We start from the raw sequence: 26,129 nt of genomic DNA on the forward strand, positions 1-26,129 counted from the left end.
AAGTTATTAGAGTCATTTTACTGGTTTGATTAGTTACTACAGGTTTCTCATTTATATTATTTCATCACAAGCAATAAGTGGTTTTAGATAATTAAAATGTTGATATAATGGCTTTATTAACCTTTAGTTCTTCAGAACTGTACCTCTCCTCATAACAGCTACTGGATCATCTAATCATCATATAGGGTGTTCTTGGGGAAGGAAGGAAGGAAGGAAGGAATAAAAGCGTGCAACTAGTTAGGCAAGTATTAAAAAGCTGATAGATTCAAATTTTTATAGTCATGTTCTTAAATAGTCTCAGATCTTTTCTTTAAAACACTCCGTTATTGTAAATTTAAGAACAAATTCTTCTCCCCTCAGGTGAAATTGTATATCATCTTATTCAGTTTTTCCAAAATCATTGTTTGCCATTATTCAGACTTGAAATAGCTTTTTATATCAAATTGTCTAGTTTCCCATAATTCCAGAAATAAAGAATTTTAGCTTACATAATTCACTTTCCTGGCTCAAAGTCTTCCTTCTCCTATAAAACTTATGTTTTTAAAACTATTTACCAGCGTTGTATAATTTAAGATATATTACTTTTCTTTCCTGTTAAAATGCTGTGAACCATTGCATAATCAAATGGTCAAATTAGGCACTCATTCAGTTGTTAATTTCCAGGGCTAATTTTTCGTTGGCTTAAAGTATTCATAAAAATTAATTATTATTTCAAGGAGATTTTGGAGTTTCTCGACTTCTAATGGGATCCTGTGACCTGGCCACAACTTTAACTGGAACTCCCCATTATATGAGTCCTGAGGCTCTGAAACACCAAGGCTATGACACAAAGTCAGACATCTGGTGAGTGGGCTAGTGGGCTAGACTCTTCATCTGCTTCCCTAAAAGAATGGTACATTTTGTCTTTCAGCTCATTTACTTACTGCATACATTCACTTTATCCCTTTGACATGAATATTTCTGTGACCAGAGTAAAAGAAGGTCTTTTGCATTTAGAACTTGATATATTTCATTAAACTAGTTTCAAAAATTCTTTTTATTCATTGATAATTGGTTGGTTTTGGATTTTTGGTTCCTGAATCACAAGGGAAAGTTCTTAATGTACCATAAGCATTAAATTTTAATACATTTCTGTTAACCTATTAAATAAAGTATTTGTAACCCTAAGTACTGTGCTTATTCTATTTTAAGGTTAACTTCAATCTCTGTGGGGAATGTACAGCTTTTCTATATTTTTTTTCTTTTTGTTACTTTTAAGAATTTTACTAAAGATATTGGCTTTAAGGATAAACTATTTTTTTTTTTTTGAAATGGAGTCTTGCTCTGTCGCCCAGGCTGGAGTGCAGTGGCGTGATCTCAGCTCACTGCAACCTCTACCTCTTGGGTTCAAGAGATTGTCCTGCCTCAGCCTCCCTAGTAGCTGGGACTACAGGCTCCCACCACCAGGCCTGGCTAATTTTTTGTATTTTTAGTAGGGACGGGTTTCACTGTGTTAGCCAGAATGGTCTCAATCTCCTGACCTCATGATCTGCCTGCCTCAGCCTCCCAAAGTGCTGGGATTACAGGTGTGAGCCACCGCGCCCAGACTAGGATAAACTAAATTTTAAAATTTCTGGATTTTCAGTGACAGATGCATCTGAGATGTCTCCGTTTCTCTGAGCTCTTATATTAAAGGAATTTCTCCTTCCTTGTTATGGAACTAAGTGAAATCTCACTGCAGAAGCCATGTGGAAAATTGTATTCAGTATGTTCTAGTGTAAGCAATAGATCCTATTTCTTTTCCTTAGAAGAGGAATCTTATTATATACTTTTCTGCTTGTTGAGGGTTGAAAGAACAGTCTAGCTGAGGGCTTGTTAATTAAGTAAATAATTACTGTATGCAAATCAACATAAATAGTTCTGAGCTTTCAAAGACAAGCAGTGTAAAAGATGTGCTTACTTCACTCTTCTAAAGAAGACAAAGTAGAAAATTACATTTTCTCTGGTTAGGGAAAAGTGAAACAACAGGGGATATTGCTTAGGATTTTCACAAGGGTCATTATCTGTTCCTTGTTCTCGTGCCTACCAAATGGGAGAGAACATTGTCAAGATTAGGTCTGGGTATGGCAATTCCCCACGAATCCTGTCCTTTCAATTCAGTCTTGCAATTGTTCATTTCTAAGTTATTCACAGGTTTTTTTCATCATTGGCTTACTTCTGCCCTGGAGGTCTTTTCCAATTCACCTATCATCTTCTGTCTTCTTTCCTTCTAACCCCCTTAACTACCACATCCGAAAGAAAAAGAAAACCCAAACCAAATAAAACCAAACATCGCAAAGGTATGTATAGAGGAATAACTAATGAGTTCCTTTAAATTTTGCTTTATTGAACATCTACTATTTGCCCAAGACTGTGTAATATTCCTTAGGTATAAAGCAAAAGTGATAGGATTCCTACCTATCAGGAGAAATCTTGCTTCTTTTGGAGTCCCTTTCTCTAGTTTGAGAAATCAATTTCGGGCTTTGCTTCAGATCGAATTTCAATTATGTACCTATATATCTCTTTACATTTAATTTTAAAAATTAATATTATGGACATTTTAAAATAGATTCAAATATATATCTTTATAGTTTAAGGTTATATGGTATCTCAGGAAGATGTTATGTTATGTCATCTGAATTAAGAGTAAATTAATTTACAAAGCCTATCATTTAAGTTTTTGGAATTATATGTAACAAACCTGGCTCCTTTTGACAGGCAGCTATATCTGCTTTCCAGATCAGATGAATATCTCCTAGAAAACGAAAGCAACAGAACCCACAGAGAGGAAAGGAAAGCATAGAGTATTTGTCTCAGTTATGTCAGTGTTATTTCTTTTTAAAAAATTGCTCCTACTATTACATGGAGTATTATGGGATATCAGATAGTATTGCTATACTTTAGGATTACAAAACTGTCTGACTCAAGAAAAAAAAAACCAGCCAAAACCTCCAAAATATACAAAGCAGAAGGATTTTAATGTGTTTCTCTGAGCATTAGGTTAGCTCTCCTTGCAGAGATTAACTTTTCAGCAAGTATAAGCTTAGGATTCATCATCATCCTGACCCTAAATAACCACCTTATTATGGATTTAGTAATTACCTTGGTTGTATCAGAATCAAAGTGGGCTTATCTGGTAATGAAATTTCTATTGCCAAACCTAAAATGGAAATAATAAGAGAGAACTATTAATTATAGTGTCAGATACATAAGTGTGATGAGTAATCTTTAGTAGACACTCTTAGAAAAATTAGATTGAATGAGGTTGAGAACCTGTCTCTGAATCTCAGTGTGTAGCATCTGTTTATTGTGGAATTTTTTTTTAGGATTAGAAACACTTATGAATAATTGACAGGTGTTTTGTTTTAGCACTAATAGCTGTACATATTATATTTATAATGCTTAAAGGAGAATTTACTTAAAGGAGAATTGGCCTAATACTAATTATGTTTTCATCTGTAATGTTTGCCCATATGTAACATTATCTTCATTCTGCAATCTGTTGAACTTTTCTGGCTTCATTTATTTATAGCATTCAGTACAGGAAGTCCTTCTCCTAAAAGTGGGTTAAGTTCCAAAAGTTTATAAAGTTATCTGCAAAGTTAGGATAATTAGGTTTACTGAGAACAATGCTTTGATCACAGCTGATTTGTATAAGCAATTATTGAATACTCTTATACCCACAGGAGAAATACAAATATGAGTTGGGTTCCTAGGCCAGCTCATTAAATTGATTTAAACTATGAATATTTAGAGTATGTTATTTTGGTAGGAGAAACAAATAAAGGACAATATTATTTGAATAATGGTACTGCAATTAGACAGAAAGAAAACAATATTTCACTGTTGATCTTACTTTGTTGTGAGAACCCAACCAGATGGCTCTTTGATCTTGTAGCCCCCATATTCTTTGGGTGATTTAAGTAAAGGGAACAGTGGTGGGAATAGTGGCAACATCTAGAGTGTACTGTGAAGCTCTCAGGGTTTTTCTCAGAAATTTGGTGTGGAGGTTGGTTGGATGGGGGACAGGGAAGGAATCTAGTTCATGCCCAACATTGGACTCAGGCTTTCATGATCTTGGGGCAGAAGTGTCATGCAAGGATTAGCTGTGAGTAGAAGAAAACAGAGAAGAACCAGCACCTGCCTGACCTGCCAGGACCAAGAAAGTATCCTCATGGAGGAACATTTCCATGGTGGACAGGGAAGGGATGGGGACAACAGCCTATTTTTTTGAGAAATACAGTTCAACTTGCCAGCATTTCCTGTAACTAAAATGGGGCCATCTAGTAGCTGGCAGCCAACAGCTTCATCAGCTCCCTCTTGGTGAAGAAAGCTCTGGAGCAAAAGAATTAATTTTTTTCACTTGCCCATGGCCTGGGAAGTTCTTATGGGTTCAGAAGAAAGCTATTGACCAGGGAGTGCTTTCCTAGGGAATAAGCACTGGTGTCAGTATTTTCATCCAATAGAAGCTTAGGTAAGAAAACATTTCAGTCAGGTGAAGTATATTTGAACATTAATATATTTTTTTCAATGACTAGCATGAAATGGTTGATACAAACTCTGCAGATAGTACTAATTTGGCCTGATGAATTTTAAAAGGGTTAATAATATAGCTAATAAATCCTTGTTAAATTGATATTGATGGAGGAGGGGCAGTGCAAGATGGCTGAATAAGGGCCCCACTGATCATGCCCCTCCCCAGGAACACCAGGTTTTAAAAAAATTTAAATTTTTAATTCTTGTGGGTACACAGTAGATGTATATATTTATGGGGTACATGAAATATTTTGATATAGGCATGCAATTCATAATAATCACATCATGGAAAATGTGGTATCCTTCTCCTCCAGCATTTATCCTTTGAGGAAGACCAAGTTTTACAACTGTCTACACAAAGGAATCACCTTCATAAGAACCAAAAACCAGGTACCAGCTCAGCCACAGTGGTGTAGAGGACCAAGTGAGATCTTGGAGTCCCTGATTTCATGTCTTAGCTCTTGGATAGCATTGCTGGACCTTCCCTGGGCCAGAGGGGAGCCCACTGCCCTGAGGGGTGAGTTCCAGGCCTGGTGGTATTCACCACAAGCTGAAGGAAGAGTCCTTAGGCCTTAATTGAGCATCAGTGGTAGCCTGGGAATATTCCGTGTAGGCCTGTAGTGGTGGTGGCCATGGAGTGAAGCTCCTCTGCACATAGAAAGGGGAGGAAAGAGTGGGAAGGACTGTGTAATGTGACTTGAGTGCCAGCACAGCCACAGTAGAATATAACACCATGCAGATTTCTAAGGTTTTTAACTCTAGTCCCTGGCTCTGGGAGAGCATCTCTGGACCTGCCCAGGACCTAGGAAACTCACACCCCTCAAGGGAAGGACACAAACCTGGCTGGCTTCATCATCTGCTGATTGTAGAGCTCCAGGGCCTTGAGTGAACATAGGTAATAGGAAGTAGTTACGGGGGCCTTGGACGAGACCTGGTGCCACTACAGTCCCAGTAGTGGTGACCAAAGGAGTGCTTGTGTCACCCCACCTCCAGTTCCAGGCAACTTAATACAGAGACCCCATTTGTTTGGGAGAAAGTAAGGGAAAAGAACAAGAGTCTTTGCCTTGTAATCCAAAGAATTATTCTGCATGTTATCTAAGACCACCAAGGTGGTACCTCTACAAGTCTGTAAGAACTACAGTGTTACTGGGCTTGGGGTGGCCCCAATGCAGATGTAGCTTAGATCACAGCACCCAAGTATTTTCAAATACCTGGAAAGCCTTCCCAAGGAGGATGGGTACAAACAAGCCCAGATGGTGAATACTACAATAAATACCTAACTCTTCAATGCCCAGGCACTGATGAACATTCACAAGTGTCAAGACCAACCAGGAAAACATGACTTTACCTAACAAACTAAATAAGGCACTAGGGACCAATCCTGGAGAAACAGAGAAATGCAACCTTTCAGACAGAGAATTCATAATAGCTGTTTTGAAGAAACTCAACAAAATTCAAGATAACACAGAGAAGGAATTCAGATTTATATCAGATAAATTTAACAAAGAGAGTGAAATAATTAAAAAGAATCAAGCAGAAGTTCTGGACTTGAGAAATCCAATTTACTGGAGAATGCATCAGAGTCTCTTAATAGCAGAATTGATCAAGTAGAAGAAAGAATTAGTAAGCTCAAAGACAGGATATTGGAAAATACACAGTCAGAGGAGATAAGAGAAAAAAGAAAAAAGAAAAAAAGAATGGAGTACACCTCCAAGATCTGGAAAGTAGCCTCAAAAGGCAAGTCTAAGAGTTATTGGCCTTAAAGAGGAAGTGGAGAAACAAATAGGAGTAAGAAGTTTATTAAAAGGAATAGTAACAGAGAACTTCCTGAATCTAGAAAAAGATATTAATATATAAGTATAAGAAGGTTATAGAAGACCAAACAGATTTAACTCATTAATAAATGATGTGGCAAATTTATATACTCTTGTTTTGTTAATTCTGTGGGAGAGCTGGAGAAGGGAGGGTTAGTTCAGAATTTTCTTTCATTCCTCTTACTAAAGAAAAATTTACTTGTGTTAATAAGTTCTTATTTCAAACATGCAAATTTATTTGGCAAGTATTAAATCTTATCACCACACTTCATTGTTTACGTTGCTTTTTAAATTTGTTTTAAGTCTTGGAATCCCTAGTTGAGACTAGTCTTTCTATAGGAAGTCAAATTGGGATTGAATCTTTCAAATTCCAGGATTGGGCACTTTGTAGCAAGGAGCATCAGGGGCGAGGAAAGAGTGTGGCCATGAGAGCCTGGGCAGGGCCTGGGTTTCTGACGAAGGAAACCCCTTTGGATAGGAGCATAAGGTAAAATGTCCCATGATCCATAGGGGCATGTGGCAGATTGTATTTTCCAAAAATGGCCATCATAACATATCACTTCTCACATGTTCTTTTTATAATGTGATGTTAACACACTCTTACTGAGAGGTGGGGTCTGTGTTCCCTCACCTTTAATTTGGGTAAGCCTGTGATTATGGCAAAATTGATGCTATGTGACTTCTGAATCTAGGTAATAAAAGCAATATAGATTTTGCTTGATTCTCTTGAAATTCTTGTTCTCGGAACCCAACTACCCTGTTGTGAGGAAGCCTGAGTGGCACATTGAGAGACCAACATGGAGAGGGCCACATTGAGAGGAACCAAGGCCTTTGGTCTTTACTCCCATTGAGCTTCCAGCTGATAGCCAGCATCAGTTGGCCAGTGATGTGCGTGAGCCATCTTGGAAGTGGATCCTTAAGCCTCAGTTGAGCATCACCAGCAGATGCTGTGGGGAGCAGGTTCAAGGCTTCCCTGTCAATCTCTGACCAAAAAGATTCATGATCAAAATGACTGATTATTGTTGTTTTAAGGTACTAAGGTTTGGGGTGGTTTTTTATGCAGCAGTGGTGACTGGAGCAGGACTTCATCAGGAGAACGGCAAGCAGGAGTTGAGAAGTAGCCTCTAATCTAGGCCTCCATATGACAATCTGGCAGTGTTTGTCTTCTTTATGTCAAAAGGCTCAATAAATTGCTTAAGAGAAGTGGCTTGTGCCAGAAAAGCAATCTGGCACTCTACTTGCTGGTCTGTTTGATGGGTAGAACCCAAGAACCTGGACCACAGCTGAGAACTTCCAGACCAGCAACTTTTCCATGTGCCTCAGAACTCTTCTTTCATTCCTCCTGACTTTGCCTTCTTTCTCCCAACCCCTACCTCAACGTCACCCCTAGCACTGGACCATCTGACTCCAGCCTTATCTTTCTATCACTCCCATGATTCAGTGGTATGCTGGAGCTCATACCAGCTCATAAGACCCAATTATCCACATTTCTTCTCAAGTCAGTGTTCACTGATGTCACATTAGTAACTTGAAAACAACCATGGTATTTATACCATGGAAATTTGTAAATTAGGGCTTCTCCTCCTACCTCAGCAAGGCAGTGTACCAGAATAGCTCATACCTTTAGCCTTACTCTTTCTTGCCCCTAGGGTGGTATGTGCAGAAAGGAAGAGATGTGAAGACATGAAGGTTTCTGTCCTCAAAGGAATGATAAACATATAAACAAACTGCTGTATACTGTTATAGTGCAATACATGTTTTGATGTATAAAGCAGAGAGTGATTGACAGCTGGCGATAGGGGTAGAGAGCATCAGCTACAGTCTTAGAGAGTGCATGATTCCTGCTCAGGATGGGGAAAAATGGAGAAGAGTTTGGAAAATGTATTTCAGGTAAAAAGACCCAATGTCAATGACCAAAAGTGAGGGGTGCCCACTGGGAGAAGAGGGAGGGAACTGTGTAGGGAAAGAAAGTGGCTGGCCAGAAGAACCATTTGGCCAGGGCCTTCTCATTCATGAAGGGCCTCAAATGTATGTGTTTAAAATTATTTCCAAATGAGGTGGTATGTGTTAAAGGTGTTTATTTAATGCCAAAATTTCAGATATATCACCAATTTTGAAACTTTTATTGGGGTATTTATTCATTTAAAAATATACTGGGAATTTAAAAATAGTTACAAATGACTTGGACCTTCTCTGACTACTGAAAGACTCTGAGAAATGGTATGAAAGGACATGGAAGCATGAGAAAGCTCAGGGTCTTCTGATTAGCTGTAGGACAAAGTGTGTATGTGGCAAGGAGGGGAGTGTTGGTACATTTGACTGAAGGGCGGGCAGGGGTCAGATGGTGAATGACCCATGTAATTATGAAAAGAAGCTTGCACTTTCATCTTCTGGAGTATGAGAAACTGCTAAAGGCTGTTAAGCAGAGGAATGATGTATCAGTCAGCTTTGCTGCAGTAACGAAGAACTCCAAAAAATCTCAGGTACTTCATATATTGATTCTTTGCATTACCTGAGGACTACAGATTAACTGAGTTTCTGCTACAGTTGCAGTCCTGCTCTGATCCATAGTTTTCCCAGTTCCGGGACACAGATTATGCTCTGAAAAACATGGACAATACAGTGCTAGAGAGAGAGCATGTGTCTGCCTTTAGATCCTCCACTCAGTTAGTTGTGACACACTTCATATCCACCCATATTCCATTGGCTGAAGCAAATCCTGTGCCAATTCCCCCTGTGGGGGAAGGGAAAAAGAATATTTGCAAAGAGCAATCAATCTACCAGGGGAGTCAGTCTTATTATGATGCCAGCTGGGCTATAGAAAACTGACAGGAGGGAGAAGATTGGTGGAGACTAAAGGAGGGAGATAGGTAGGTCTTCTATTAACCTGGCACATTCTACTACTTTTGATGTTCTGTCCATCATAAAAGAGCCTCTGGAGATCATATAAAATTATTAAAGCAGTTGGAACACAGCCATTCAGTCAAAATGTGAAGCAGTTCATGCCCCATGAGCAGTGTCGGCTGTTGCCATATTTGGTCTTAATAGAGTGGCTGAGTAAATAACAGTTGATTATGTAAGGATGCTTTGATCATTGTTTCCATTGCCAACCTACCTCCCTACCCCAACTCCAAACACTGTCCACATCCTTTCCTAAGCTGTATGGTTTGCATAAAATCTATAACTGTGACCTTAAGAATAGCTAAAGATGCAAAGAAGCTTTGACTTTTAGCCAGTTTTTCTCTTCTGCCACCCTGTGGTCTCCTTGTCCTCCTCACTCACTGGTTTTGATCTTTTTCCTCCATTAGCCACATTCTTATGGTATGAAGGACATGGGACCACTACAGAGGAGAGAGATTTGATAATCTTCTTGAAACATTGTAAAGCTCAGTTGTGGAGGAAAGTAATTAGAAAGAGCTGGTATGAACAGGAGAAAATTCACCCAAACCTTGTTTTGTCTATAATTTTATGGGTCGTATTCCCTAAAATGTGACAGTATATTAGAATATGATAAAAGAAATGAGTTCACTTTTCTTTTTAAATATTCTTTAAAAGTTCAGCTCATCAGTCACACTAGCCACATTTTCAGTGCTCAAAAGCCAAATGTGGCTGGTGGCTATTGCTTGTAGAAATAAGAACATTTCTATGAGTTCAATAAATTCTTTTGGACAGCCCTGAACTATTTTGCTCCAGCTGCTTTAAGCCTTATCTTGGGATTTCTTGCATTCACCCTGCTTTTGGATTGGGCAGAACCCCTGCTGGGTTTAATTGCTATGCTTAGATTGGTCCACTTTGGATAGTTTGAGGTTCTTCGGTTCTCATGTCCCTTGATCACTCCATTGCTTCCCTCTGCTTCTTCTCACACAGATGCTGATACTATGCCAGTCATGTAGCTGTGTGGTTTGTGTTCCTTCACTTGCACAGCAAGGTTCAAGGGGACACCTTATAACTTGACTTTATAATAAATTATTATTAAATTATAATAAATATTATTCATGGGTTTTGAGTTTTGTTCTGTAGCTGCTCTGTTTTCATATGTGGATTCAAGAAAGATCTAAAAACTATGCTTCCACTGTATCTACTGTTTCCCCCCAAATGCTCAGAATCAGCATTTTAACAAAACCCCTAAGTGATTTGCATATATGTTAAAGTTTGGGAAACACTGATAGAGGTTTTGAGATAAGGTAGGTCATTCATAAAAAATTGCTATATAATATTGTTTCTTAAGTACTATTTCTTCAAGCAGCCCAATGTTTTCATTATATTTATTTTCATTTCATTATATTTAGACTGAATTTAGGTTAATACTCAATTCTACCTAAGTAAAGACTTTCATTTAGGGTGATACACACTAAAGCAAAACCCACTACTCTCTTATTACATTTCCATTACTCTTTCCATAGATTGAACTGATTCCTCTTTTCTAGATGAATATATCAGGATGCTCCTCAATTACATCAAAATAAAACATTATCTAGAAGATCAACAGAACTTCCTAACCAACTAGAGTCATGCATTGCTCTGGGGCAGGCCTCTGTTTGCAGAGTCTGGCAGATTTTGAAGGGTAAATTTAGTTACCTTAAGACAAGACAAAGTCTGAGTTACATTTGTGATTTATTATCAATCAACCTGTGCTTCAGAAATTTTCTCAGTAGTTCTGGACAAGTTATTCAATTTGGACAGATGGCAAGTTTATGGAGTTCAGGTGTAATTTGCTTCACAGACACCTGATCCCAGCCTTCTTTTTCATTGCTTGTATTCATACTCCCTCAGGGATTTATTTGTTTATCTCTTCACAGTTGTCTGTATTTTGGAAAAAGAAAGAAATGCAAATTATAGACTTCTAAGTAAAATACACATCTCACTTGTTTATTTCAGCTCTCCCCAACCCCCAATCTGCTTTTGTATCAGCAGATTTAAGACCTGGGAGTCAAATAAGAGAAAATTATTTTAAAAGGATGGAAGTGAAGAGTTTTAGATGATTCCTATATGGAAATGTCTGGTTGGAAACTAGAAAAAAGAAACACTGGTACATAGAAATATAGTCACCATATGTATTTTGGTTACCTACCGTATGTATTTAACAAAACCCCTAAGTGATTTGCGTGTATGTTAAAGTGTGGGAAACACTGACAGTGGTTCTGAGATATGGTAGGTAACCAAAAATCTTTTACCTTTGAATATCAAGGTAGTTTCTGTAATCAGATTGTCCAAGTTTCAGTTACTGGCCCCCATTCCAGGTAGGTGCACTGGGACCACTATAGCAGATCCGTTTCCACAAGTTACTGGCTGATAAATGAAGTCTTCTCTATGTGCTAGAGTGCAAGCAAATACTAGTCATCAAAGTGAAACAGGTAATTGCACTGCATACTACAGTGTAGCTGAAAGGATTTCCAAAACAGAGAGTACTGTAGTCTTATATGAGAATTAATTGATTACTAAGTTAGCCTGTAGATCTAATTGTTCCATAGTTTCTTTAGCCAGATAATTGCATATCTTTTTTATTTTTATTTATTTTTAGAGATGGTCTCACTCTGTTGCCTAGGCTGGAGTGCAGTTGTACAATCATAGCTCACTGTAACTTCAAACTCCTGAGCTCAAGTGATTCTCCCACTCCAGCCTCTGGAGTAGCTAGGAATACAGGTGTGGGCCACCATGCCCAGTTAATATATTTTTATTTTTTGTAGAGATGCAGTCTTGCTGTGTTGCCCAGGCTGGTCTTAAACTCCTGGCCTCAACCATTGTCCCACCATAGCCTCCCAAGTCACTGAGATTACAGGTGTGAGCCACTGTTCCTGGCCTACCACATCTTTTTATAACCTTAATAAATTCATCAAAGTAGAGTTATATCTCCATCAAACCAGAATTTGACTTGGTGATCAATTCACTGTTAATAGACCACTAAGCCCTCTTTCCTTCCAAGCAATGAAAAGACAAAAGCCAAACTTGTCTGCCTTCCTTTTTCAATAGAAGGTCTCATTGTCTGTGTGCCCTATATTTGCCGTGGTGTGATGCCCTGCATAGCTTGTTGTCTAAGGCCCCAGTGATTTTTAAAAGTGAATTAAGGTTCTATATAGAACCTGAAATTACCTTGGGAAATCAGCCCCTGCTTAAAAGGCTCTGTCAGGGCTAGCCCTGATTTCCAACTCAAGAGAGACTTTCGTGATCCAAAATGCTCTGATTGGTGCAAGATCCAGAGGCAGGATAGCATAGAGAGTTTGTGTCTCTAGAGCCAGATAGCCTGGGTTACAATCCCAGCTTTATGACTACTCAGTATGGAACCTTGAACAATTTACCTAATCTTATGGTTTTCTCATCTGAAAAATGGGAATAATAATAGTTCCTACCTCATTAGGATTGTTGTGAGTGTAAGTTAATGAGTTAAAATATGAAAGGAACATAGAAGAGGTCCTGGCTCATAGTAAACACTATTAACATTCCAGCTATCATTTTCATTATTATTATTATAATTATCATTATTGTTGTTACCATTTGTGTTATTGATGGAGACAATCTAATAGCTGCTTCCAAGACACTTTAAAATGTTCTGGATCAGGGGTTGTTGCTCCCAAGGGTTGTTGTTACAGCCCTTCCGATATGCCCAGGCCAGGAGAGGTTGTCTAGCTTGTTCCGTTTCTAATCTTGTCCTCAAGGAGACCCTGAGCCTATGTGGGGTGAGCATAAATCATCAGAACAGAGTGTGTAGGTGCTGAGTGATTGCTAGCCTTCTGTTACTTGGACTTGCAAATCTGATTTCTTTTTTTCAGTTTTCAGATTATTATGTGTGTATTAGGCTACATAACAGAATGTGATCAAGTGTAACTTTTTAAAAGAGAAATTTTAAAAAGTATTGGATGAGAACTAATACCAATACCAACATGAGCTGATCTGACATGGTGCCTTTCTGGGCAAATTACTTCCTCTCTCTGAGCTTTGGTTTTCTCACTGATAAAACCAGAGTTTGAAATGAGCAAATCTTTATAGTCTCTTGTAACTCTACTATTCTGTGTAAGAAGACATTCTTGAAGTTTGAATTATAGATTCTTCTGTGGGGAAATAACCAAGTATATTGTGGCAATTCATAACATAAACATTCTACATTAGTAAAAGTATTTGGTTCAACTTGATGATTATATATTTTTAGTGATATTTAGCCCCTCTTGTTTTCCTAAGGAAACTTTTTTTTTCATAGTGTAACAAGTACTGACTTGGTATTGTCTGTCTTTTTCTTTTTAGCCATTCTGATGAGTGTGTAGCATGTAGTGGTAGTACACAGTGGTTTTAATTCGCACTTTTCTGATGACTAAAAATGTTGAGCGTCTTCTCATGACTTTTGGCCATTTAGTGTCTGTTCAAGTCTTTTGCCCATTTTTCTATTGGATTTTCTCATTTTTCTTATTGATTTATAGAAGTTTTAATTAATTTTATCCATATTTTGGTAGTCTGATGAATATTTGAATTGCAAATATCTTACACTATGTGTCTTCCTTTTCACTCTCCTAATGGTGTCTTTTTATGAGTAGAAGTTTGTAATTTTAATGAAGTTCATTTTATAAGTTCATAACTTTATCATTAGTGCCTTTTGTCTTAAGAAATCTTTGCCTACTCCAAGATCATGAAGATATTCTCTTGTTTTCTTTTAAAACTCAGTTTTCTTCTCCTGTTTTCTTTTAAAGCTGACTCAATTTCATTCTATCTTTCACAGTAACATCTATCTATAATTGATCTGTGTGTGTATGTGACTATATGGTATGAGACAGGAATCCAAGTACGTTTTTTTCTATATGAATATTCAATTTGCCCAGCATAATTTGTTGAAAAAGCCATATTTTCCTCTACCATGCAGTGCAGTTTATTTTTGCATTAATCAAGTGATTAAATATGTGTGAATCTGTTTTTGAGCCCTCTATTTGATTGCATTGGTATATATTTTTTCTTCTTTGCCAATACCACACTTTCATAGGTAATATAACTTTATAATATAAGCTATATAACTTTATAATAAATCTTGATATTTGGTCATACAAAACTTCCAAATTAGTTCTTGTTTAATTGCCATGACTATTCAGGTTCCTTTGTATTTCCATATAAATTTTAGAATCTGCTTGTCAGTTCCTGCCAAAATGTCTGCTAGGATTTTGGTTGGTATTTCATGGGCCTCTTTAAGTGTGTTTTTGTGCAAGTTTATAGAAATAAAGGGCTTTGTATTCAGCAGTCTTGCATAATTCCCTCATTAGTTCTAACAGTTTGTCAGGTCTTTGGAATTTTTTCTGTACACAATCATGTTGACATGATTAATGACAGTCTAATGTTTTCTTTACTAATCTTTATAGATTTTTTAAAAAATTTACTTTTTCTGGCATTATTGCTTTGGGAAGCACCTTCATTACAATGTTGAATAGAAGTGATGATAGTAGGCATTCTTATTTTGTTCCTAATCTCAGAAGAAAATAATAAACTTTCAATATTTCACCAATAAGCATAATGTTTACCATATATTTTTAAGCTTCAAAAAATCAGATTAAGGAAGTTCCCTCCTATATCTGGTGTGCTAGGAGTTTTCTTCTTTTTAAAAATACAATAAATTTTGAATTTTATAAAATGCTTTTTTTGCATTAGCTGAGATGGTGATACAATTTTTCAACTTTTTTCTATAGTGAGATATATTTTGATTGATTTATTTTCATATATTAAGTCAACTCTGTATTTCTGAAATAAAATCTACATGGTCATGATGTATTATCTTTTTAATATGTCATTGTATTCTATTTGCTAATATGTGTGTGTAAATTTGGGTTATTTGAATCAACGTTCATGAAAACATTTGCTCGTAATTTTCCTTTCCCATAATATCCTTGTTATATTTTAGTATCAAACTTGTCCTGGTCTTACGAAATGAAGAGGTCGAGTAAGATTATTGTTATTTATTTCTTAAATATTTGGAAGAATTTATCAGTAAAGCCATCTGGTCCTGGAGTTTTTCTTTGCAAGAGCTTTTTATTATTTTATTTTTCTGTATTCAACAAATATCTATATTGAGAAGATAAAGGTAGCCACTGTTCTGTTGTTGTGCTGAAAATACATTGGTAGGCAAAAACAAAGCCAAACAAATATAGGGTCCTTATAAGGATTGCTTTATAATATTTACTTTTGAGATAGAGGGTCAGGGGATACTTCTGTTGTCTATCTCAGTTATTATTATTTTTAACTTTTATTTTAGGTTCAGGGGTACATGTGCAGGTTTGTTACAGATATATATATATATATATATAATATGTCACAAGGGCTTGGTGTACAGATTATGTCATTACCTAGGTGTTAAGCATAGTACAAAATAGGTAGTTTTTTTCATTAAAAATAAATTTTATGCATACATAATAGTCGTACATATTTATGGGGCACATGTGATGTATTGATACAAGCTTACAATGCATAATGATCAAATCTAGGTTATTGAGATATTCATTGCCTCAAACATTTATCATTTCTTTGTGTTGGGAACATTCCAAGTCTTCTATTTTGAAATATATAATAAATTATTGTTAACTATATTTTTTGTGTTTAAACCTTTATTTATTTGTTTGTTTATAATTTGTTACAGCAACCACCTTCTTTATTTTTATTTTTGAGTTCCTCAACCTCCTCCTCTCCCTCTACCCTCAAGTAGGCCCCAGTGTTTGTTGTTCCCTTCTTTTCATTCATGTGTAGTCAATGTTTAGCTCCCACTTATAAGTGAGAAAATGCGGTATTTGGTTTTCTGTTCCTCTGTTAGTTTGCCTCCAGGTTGATCCATGTTGCTGCAAAGGACATGATCTCATTCTTTTTTATGGCTGCATAATATTCCATAGTTTATTTTCTTTATCCAGTCTACCATTGATGGGCGTTGAGGTTGATTCCATGTCTTTGCTATTGTGAATAGTGCTACAATGAACATATGCATGCATGTGTCTTTATGGTAGAACGATTTGTATTCCTTTGGGTATATATACCCAGTAATGGGATTGCTGGGTCAAATGGTAATTCTGCTTTGAGTTTTATTATCTTAAATAAGAAATTATCTCTGTTTAATAGATAAAAACTATTCAGATTATCTTTTTCTTCTTGTGTCAGTAAGTTGTGTTCTTAAAAGACTGTTAACTTCATATTATCAAATTTATTGGAAAAAACATGTTTATAATGTCATCTTAATACTTTCTAATGTCTGTGGAATCTACAGTGTTGCACTTTTTTCTATTTGTTATTGTTAATCTGTGTTTTTTTCTGATTTTCTTGATCAGCCTTGCTAGAAATCTATTAAATGTATTAGTCTTCGCTGATTTTGTTTCTATTGTTTATTTCTATTTCATTAATTTCTTCTCTTTTAAAATGTATTTCCTTAAACTTTCTTTGGTGTGATTTGCTGTTTTTTTAACTTCTCAAATTGACTTATATGATAGATATTAAGTTTTTTTGTAATATATGCATTTAATACTTTTAATTTTACTGTAAGCACCTTAACTGCATTCAATGTGTTGATATTTGGTATCTTTGTTAGCATTCCATTAAAAGTGTTTTCTAATTTCTTGTTTGACCTAAGGATTATTTAGATGTGTATTTCTTAGTTTTCAAGCAGTTGGCAATTTTATAGTTTTTCAATTATCTCTTTTTCTCTGTCACTCTGTTATTCATGTCTAGCACAATTTTACTGTAGTCTGACTTTGAAAATTTCAGTCCTTAAAATCTGTTGAGGCTTGCTTTATGGCCCTGTGTATTGTCAATTTTGGTAAATGTTCCATGTGCCCTTGAAAAAAAATTGAATTCTGTTATTGTTGGTTGCATTTACATAAACTTGCCAATTATGTCCATTTTGTCGTGTAGATTTTTTCTATCTTTATTGTTTTTTTAATTCTGTCAGTTCTTGCTTCATACACACACATATGCACATGATGCACATGCACACACACACACATTATTGGGTGTATACGGATTTAGAATTGTTTTATATTCCTGGTGGTTTGTTTTATTAATCCACCATCTTAATCTTAGTAGTGTTTCTTGCCATTTTGGTGTTTGTATGGTTTTTCTATCAACCTCTCTGTGTTCCTATATTTAAAGTTTGTTTTGTGAACAGAATATACCTTTTTTCCAGTCTGATAATTTAGTTTTTTAATTGGAGTCTTTTCCCTCTTGTGTCATTTGCCTTATTTTTGTCATGACTTTTTATTCTACATAATTTTTAAACACCACAAGATATTGTTAATTTTATTTTGTAGAGTTAATATTCATTTATGCTTATTTTTTGGTGCTCTTTATTTCTTCTTGTACTCATTGATTTTGTCTGGATCATTTTTCTTCTGTTAGAAAAATTTATGTCTAGGATTTAAGAAATGCTTTCCTGCTGGTAATGAAATCTCTGTTTTTGCTTGGCTAAAAACATCTTTATTTCCTCTTAATTTGAAGGACTGTTTTTTCTGGGTATAGAAATCTAACCAGATGCCATTTAATAGTCTTGCAGATAGATGCAAAATTTATTGATTTTCAAATAATTTTCATCATTTTTAATATTTACATTGATATTGGTATTCTAGTTGATTTCATGCACTTTCTTCTAACATCTCCCTCTTCTTTCTAGCATTCTTTAATGGAAACAGTCTAGGATTTGGAAAGATAAATGCCTTAATTCAAGAGTCAGTTCTACCATTTACTACCTATGTGACCTTGGCCAAGTCATTTAACTTTTCTGAGCCAATTTTCAATCTATAAAAATGGGAAAAATATTACACGGGCTCTATTTCACTGGGAAGTTATAAGGGATTGTTGAGATATTGTCAGTGCTTTGTAAAATGTAAAGTACCAGTCAGCTCAGTTGGAAATGTTTAGTGTTATTATTTACTGGAACAGAAATATTCTCAGTGTACGTATCCAAAATTCTCTTACAAATGCACATTTTCATGAGCACCCACAAAATAGTTCAATGGTATTATTCATGTATTTATTTCTGTCTATCCTTTGTTGTATTAAGGACATTGTTAAAAGTTACATAAAATGTAACTTACTCAAGGTCAATCACAAGTTTATTTCTTATCTTTCAAGTGACTAACATGAAAAGGAAAACCTGGACAGTTACATAATTCATAATGTCCATAAGATAAAAATAATTCATTATTCAGGAGAAGTGCCATTATTTCTTAATACTAAGCTCAGACAGGAATTTCCCTTTCAGTTTTTTTTTTAATGATGTAGAGTTATTTAAAATATTTTCCTGCTGGTTTAGAGGTTATTGATTTGCATGGTTAATCCAAATCAGTGTTGGACTTATCTAGAATTTTAATATTCTGTTTCATACTCACCATGGGAGAATTATACATTTTAATGTGGGCTTCAAGTAGTTGCTCTTCCACTCCACTTGCAAATGGATTATATTCAGAGAATAATAAATAATGCCAGTTTCCTTTTCAAAATGCTTGGATATACATTAGAGGGAAAGTTAGGCTGCTAAATTAAAATTATATTTTGCATATATAAAATTATCAAACTGCCTTAGGAAGATAATATTCAGCTGCATTTTATTTATTAAAAGCTAATTCAAAAAATCCTTACATTAATCAAATACTTAGAATTCTTACTATGTGCAGGCATATTGTTAACTCTTGATCTGCTTATTCCTTGATAAAAAAGCTGTCATTCAGACTTACTTTTGTGCTTTATTCTTTCACTTTTCTTTTTTTTTTTTTTTTGGTAAACATGTATTTAAATGGAAAAAAACAGTATGAAACTGCAGTTTTAAGTCAGCTACTGATTGTATGTTTGTGCCTCACAGCCAATGCCCCAACACATCTGAGGTTTTGTATGATGAAAAAATTTAAAATAGGATATTTGTTCCTTATTTAAATTCTTTGACTTTGTCTTCAGGTCACTGGCATGCATTTTGTATGAGATGTGCTGCATGAATCATGCATTCGCTGGCTCCAATTTCTTATCCATTGTTTTAAAAATTGTGGAAGGTGACACACCTTCTCTCCCTGAGAGATATCCAAAAGAACTAAATGCCATCATGGAAAGGTATAGAAATAAATATGTTGTCACAGAAATAATTTAAAGTTGTACTTATATTTTAGTTTATTTGAAAAATAATGTTCTGTTTAAACATTACAGCATGTTGAACAAGAATCCTTCATTAAGACCATCTGCTATCGAAATTTTAAAAATCCCTTACATTGATGAGCAGCTACAGGTATTTAAAATGAAAGGGATTCTGGGAAACAGGTATGAACATTTGTATACACGTTCCATGACTTGAAGATATGCAGTGGGGATATGATTCAGTAAGAATCAACCAGAAAGGAGGAAAAAGGCCAAAAAGAAGCTGAGAGGCCGAGGCGGATGGATCACGAGGTCAAGAGATGGAGACCATCCTGGCCAACATAGTGAAACCCCGTCTCTACTAAAAGTACAAAAAAAATTAGCTGGGCGTGGTGGTGCGTGTCTTTAGTCCCAGCTACTCAGGAGGCTGAGGCAGGAGGATCACTTGAACCCAGGAGGTGGAGGTTGCAGTGAGCCGAGATTGTGCCACTGCACTTCAGCCTGGCAACAGAGTGAGACTCTGTCTCAAAAATAAATAAATAAAATTTTTTTAAAGCTGAGAAAAATAGTAGTCAGGACAATCTCTTTCCAAAATAAGGTGTGTGTGAACTCCCATTCCCCAGTGCCACTGAAAATAAGAAGTTAGGTTTCTGATTTTATGCCAAAACTCAACATCCACCCTTGGAGCTCTGTTGACAGATCTTACCTGAACACTTTGTAACTATATCCCTGCAAGGACAAGAATATGCTAACAGAGGATACTAAAATCTAGGGTTATCATTGACCATTTATAATTCCAATCCTTTATTACATATCCCAATAATACTTTTTAATGATTAGCTAGGTTTATTTTGTTTTCTTATAAATTAGGAAATTTGACATAGAGGCTGTGTCTCAGGTATTAAGAAAGCAGAAAATGGTCCCCTCTTTAGAGGGCTTTTGTTTGTTTTTTTTCTAAACTTCTCAGGGTTTTACAATACAGGTCCCTGAAGCAAGTTTCCTCTGTAATTTTATGCGTAACTTTAAGAGGAACCACAAAATGGTCATCCACTTTAAAAACTGTGGATACCTTTTCATCAGTGGGGCATGTTCCAAACCCAAAGGAAGCAAAGGTGATAAATGATGTGTACTTATTAGTTGAGTGCTGGGCACTGCGCTGACACCAGGGGATGCCAAAATGAAAGGAACAGGTATGTTTCCTGTCCTTTTGAAGCTTGACTGCTAGTGAGAGAATCCAATAACCAAGAAAAAGTAAGGATGTAAATAAAATAAGTAGATGCCTAGCACTGGGAAGAAAGTATAATAAACAAACAGGATACTGTAAAAATAAGGGAGAAAGGAGGGGCTTTGGTGGTCAAAGGAATAGGTGACATTTCTTTACCAGTGAGCCAATGGGAAGCAACCAGCCATGTAAAGAGCCTCAGAAACAGTGTTTGAATCACAGGGAATAGCTGGCACAGAGAGGTCCTGATTATGTTGTGCCTTGGACGTAGGTACAGATGGGAAGGTTCTTATGCAAGCATATGCTCTCAGGGAAGCCCATGCGGTCATGGGGAAGGCTGGACAGGAGAGGGAGGCAGGCTTAGGTTTCCTGATACTTCCAGCTCTCCTTCTGTGCAGGCCAAATGGGATCCAGTAGAACCTGCAGGTGGTCCTCTGGAAAAGAGCCTCATATGCTGGTTGTGGGGATCAAAAACACACTGAAGAGGCTTTGAGCATTCAAAAAAAAAAAAAATGGGTCAAAAGGTATTCACAGGGATCTGCTGGGACCAAGATGAGGCAAGTGAGGCCCTTGACTCTGGGGCAAAAGTTAAGGGGACACTAAAATTCATAATCAAGATAAGTAATATTTTAAAAATCCAAATTAATGCTTAAAATCCCAGGTAACAAGATATTAACACTTTAAAGACAGGATCCAGCAGGGCCAGGATTAGGGTGAGGTAAGTGAGGTGGAATTGTGCAAGTTCAGGGTTGGATCCTATCTTTAAAGTTTTGCTATTGTATTCTCTGTAGTTTTTTGACATTAATTTTGATTTTTAACAATAATGTTCATTAAAATTATTTATCTTGGCTACTGAGTTTTTTGGTGCCCTCTTAGATTTTGTGCCTGAGGCATCTCACTTGCCTAAACCTTGCACTGGCCCTGGGAGTGTAGATACTGTCCTCTACAGTCTGGGAGTTTGGAAAAAGCTTGTGTCTTCTTGTAGCTGAAAGTAGGCCTGCCCATGATTGGCAAAAGGGAGTGAGAGAGCAAGCATGCAAGATGAAGCTGGAGAGACAGGCAGGAGCCTGACCCTGCAAGATCTTCTTGGAAAAGCTACCCTGTAATTTTATGTAACCCAGGGAAAACTAGCATGCTTTGTTCTCAGGCTCCCTGCCATGGTCAAAAGTACCCCAAATCTGAAAAGATTCTTGGTAATTTATTCCCTTTCATTCCTAAAGAGGAGCCTTTAAGGTATGTCAGGGTTGATCTTTTTTTCAGAACCTAATGTGTAGATATTCAGAAATGACTCTGGAAGACAAAAATTTGGATTGTCAGAAGGAGGCTGCTCATATAATTAATGCCATGTAAGTAATTGCTTTGCTTTTAAAAAGCCCATCGAGTGTAAATGTTAAATGTATTTGTCTTTAAAAATCTATTAGCACTAAACTGACTGCATCGAGTATCCTAGAATTCAGTTAAGTCTTGCCAAGAAATTAAGGAGCTTCAGGAACTTGGTGTTCCAAAGCCCTTTACCCCAGGTGGTAGCAAATTGAAATCATGAAAGTTTAAACCACTGCACAGCTTACAGATCTGCAGGGTAGCTCTGCAGTTGCCTTGCAAGGATATAGAGAAGTTAATACCTCAAATATTTAGTAACATTTATGTTAATGAGCCTTCCATAATAACCATAAATGGCTTTCACATGTTGTTTAATGTGAACTAGCAGAGTATCTATTGACAAGAAAACATTGTGGAGTCCTGAGACAATTGAAAATAAGCCGAAATTCACTTTCTTGAAATATACATTCCTTCACATAAGAACTAAACATTGTATTTCCCAAAGAAACATAATTATTTCCTGATCTAACTTCTCTCTCCTACCTCGTTCAAAATTTTTGTTCTATAACTTGCAAGAACCCAGAATACTAGGTTCTTATGTTCTGGATTTTTGCATAGTTTTACAGTCATGAACAACTATGGTATACAGGAGGTGTGCAGGACAGTGGGATGAAAACAGAAGCCCTCAATAGGCTGATCTAGCACAAATATACTCCTCCAACACCCAGTCCAATGTTTCTCAACTCTACCATGTTTGCTTTCCATCCTCACTTTCAAACTGAGGAAATTTGCATGATCTCCAGTTAAGATACACTATATACCACAGGGGGTAAGTTTTTAGATGTGTTCTTAATAACCTTGTTTTTATGGTTTATTATCTGCTATTTCAAGAAACGTCGAAATTTCCAATTGTATTTTATTAACTAGAGATGTAAGAGTAGTAGATATTTTTTAAATACTGGACTAGTTTTAGCTATTATTTTGTACCGTAGTTATAAAACTGACACTGTTTACAATTAACAGTGTTCTAGAATCCAGTTGTTTGGAGGGTATTTTACATTATGAAATATTGACTTCAGATGGTCACTGCTATTTTCGAGATCTATGACTATGTTTCAAGGAGATCCATTGGTCTGACAAAATAAGAGATGTATATTCCTGAAAATTGCATGTCCTCTGGAGTCTGTTGTCTGGATGGTATCAGAGAGGTATTAGAACTGTCCTCAGAGGTCATTACAATTTTCTCATAGTGTTTGTCTAGGAAAGAGTTGGGTGTGAAAGGTCTTCTATAGTATTGGGTCCTAACCAAGTCAGGAAGAGAAGCAAATGCCATTGAGAATGTGGTTGGAGTTCTTTCAATGTGCCTTCCCTCTGAAGACTTTTAGAAGTATGCCAGTCATCCCTGTCTATCTGGCTGCCTCTAGTCGGCCATCTTGCCCCTTCCCTCATGCTAAATTTTATTGATTGTGTCTTCTATTCCAGGCTTAATACAGTAGATATTTTTTGCTGAGGCATGGTGTAGTGGTTAATTGCACAGATTAATAACATTCTCTCAATTCAAATTCTAGTTCCCAGGTAATACTCTGTATTACTTTGGACAAGTTACTTAACCTCTCTATGACTATAAAAAAAAGTACCTACTTCATAGAGTTGCTCTGCATTTAAGTGAGTTAATTCATGTAAAGTGCTTACAAGCATGGGGTTATTACCTGCTAAAATGTTAGCCAGTGTGATTATTTAGCCTCTTTTTCAGTTAAGGAAATATGCTTAACATTAATCATACATTGAAAGAAGTTTATGTGCTGGTTGTTGGGATCGAAAACACTGAAGAGGCTGTGAGCATTCCACAAAAAAAAAAGTCAAAAGGTATTCACAGGGATCTGCTGGGAGAAGGATGAGGCAAGTGAGGCCCTTGACCCTGTGGCAAAATTTCAATGGGACACCAAAACTCAGAATCAAGATCAAATTTTAATGCAGTATTGTAAAATTCCAAATTAATGCTTAAAATCCCTGGTAACAAAATATTAAAAGTTTAAAGACAGGGTCCAGCAGGGCCAGGATCAGGTGAGGCAAGTGAGGTGGAATTGTGTAAGTTCAGGGTAGGATCCTGTCCTTAAAATTTTGCTATTGTATTCTTTATGGCTTTTTGACATTAATTTTGACTTTTTAAAATAATTTTCATTAAAATTATCTTGGTTACTGAGTTTTTTTGGTGCCCCCTTAGATTTTGCGCCTGAGGTATCTCACTAGCCTAAACCTTGTGTTGGCCCTGGGAGTGTGATCATTGTCCATTACAGTCTGGGCGGTGGGAAAAAGTTTGTGTATTCTTGAACACAGAGTGTGTTATTAATCTGTGCGATTAACCACTACACCATGCTGCAACAAAAATATCTACTGTATTAAGCCTGGAATAGAAGACATAGTCAATAAAATTTAGCATGAGGTAGGGGACAAGATGCCCTACCTCTACTTGGCTAGATGCAGCCAGGTGAGCCAGGTGGAACAGCTGCCACTGAGGGACCAGGATGACTGGCACACTCCTAACAGATCTTCAGAGGAAACAACTGAGAGTGGTTGGAGAGAAGACACAGAAGCTGGGCTGAAGGGGGAGGAAGGTGGGAATCCTGCATGGGGCCACTGTACACCTGTGCACCGGGACCTCCAGTGACGCTGGGGGAATGGGTGAGATGAACTGGCAGAGAGCAACCTATTCTTGCCACAGGCCTCTGGAATCCTGGCTGGAGGACACCCCTTGACTACCAGGGACACTTGAGTTGGTAGGGAGAGCTGCTTAGAGAAGTGGTAGGGGCAGCACACCAGCTGATGTGGAGCCCAGAGGGTTTGGTGCTTGAGTGTCTGCAGCAGAGCATGGCCAGGGAGACCATCCCCCTAGGCTTGACTTGCTCCCATGGGAGACTTTAGACCCAGGGGAACTGTCAGACTTGAACTCTGCAGGCAGTCTTACCCATCAGAGGGGGCTGATCTGACCTGAGCACCCCTTGATCTTCTGGCCTCTCCTGAGGCCCAGCCTGGCCATGTCTGCTTGCAGTGCACCCATGGGTGTCCTGGGGGTCTACATCATAGCTCCTGTACTGCTGAGGAATCATGCCTGACTGGAGGAGAGATCCAGCAGGGAGGCCTGCTCCTTCCCCTAACTGCAGCTTCCTCAGGCTCACAGCCACCACCCTCCCCATGTTGCTTTTCTGGCATCTATATACATGGGCAGAGTTTGACTTTCCTGCCCTCCCAGCGTGCATGTGCATGCACACTGCCCTGCTACTGCTGCTGGCAGGAGTGTATCCCACCTCACCTCCCCTGCCATTGCAATCAGAGCCTTGGCGGGCACAGAGACAGCCAGCCCTGGCCCTACCAGTACCCTGCCCCTGTACCAACACTGCTGCTAGAGTGAAACTAGGTGCAGAGAACAGTGGACCCTTCCCTGCCCTGAGTGGCCACCCCTACCTGTGTCAGCATGCACAGAGGTTGCACACAGACCTATGCCCACAAGTGCTGCACCCTGTGCTAACACCACCACCAGCAGGACCACAAGCACAGTTGCCAGTGGAGGGCCCCAGCTCCCTGAGCCATTCTGTCTCTGCTGCTGCTGTGAACGCCCACAGGGAGACAGGCACCCTGACACCTGCTAGCACCCTTCCACAGCTGACAAGTGTGTACCCCTCCACAGTGCCACTCCACCACCACTGCCGCTGCTGGCACATGCAAGCAAGGATGGATCTGCTGCCACCATCCTACAAAATGGTATGGCTGGCACCATCCATCAGAGTGTAGTGACCAGCTGTCCAGGAGCACATTGGCCCCCCCAGCGCAATGAGTTGACGACCTTGAGGAGCCAGAGAGCAAAACTGGGGCCCAATACAAGTCTCCCAGAGTTAGAGCACACAGCCCAGGAGTTGGGAGCTGAGCACTGGCTGCCTAAAATTTTCCAGAAACAAAGCCAGTCTACTGAATCCACCTTATAACACAATCAAACCCTCAAAGTTATTAAGTAGAATAAAAGGAAAAAAACATCCAAAGGATAGCATCTTCAAAGATTGAAGGAACTTCAGCCCACAAAGATGAGATAGAGCCAGTGCAAGAACTTCGAGAACTCAAAAAACCAGACTGCCTTCTTTCCTCCAGGTGACCACAGTACTTCC

The 26,129-nt window shown here is 37.6% G+C and overlaps 1 protein-coding gene across 34 annotated transcripts in view; it reads left to right on the forward strand.

Annotated features, from left to right (window-relative positions):
- Positions 1-26,129, forward strand: part of NEK11 (NIMA related kinase 11) — a 323,672-nt gene that overhangs the window by 106,953 nt on the left and 190,590 nt on the right. For 21 of the 34 annotated variants that reach the window (XM_063704183.1, XM_063704181.1, XM_063704179.1 and 18 more), the window contains 4 exons: positions 717-843; positions 19,260-19,409; positions 19,503-19,581; positions 21,913-21,998. In XM_063704183.1, coding sequence (XP_063560253.1) covers positions 717-843; positions 19,260-19,409; positions 19,503-19,581; positions 21,913-21,998 — 442 coding nt within the window. The remainder of the gene's footprint in view (positions 1-716; positions 844-19,259; positions 19,410-19,502; positions 19,582-21,912; positions 21,999-26,129) is intronic. The other 13 variants (XM_063704189.1, XM_031009000.3, XM_063704190.1 and 10 more) reach the window with 2 other exon arrangements.

Source organism: Gorilla gorilla, chromosome 2 (assembly GCF_029281585.2).
Source record: "Gorilla gorilla gorilla isolate KB3781 chromosome 2, NHGRI_mGorGor1-v2.1_pri, whole genome shotgun sequence".
In the NCBI taxonomy this organism is placed as follows: domain Eukaryota; kingdom Metazoa; phylum Chordata; class Mammalia; order Primates; family Hominidae; genus Gorilla; species Gorilla gorilla.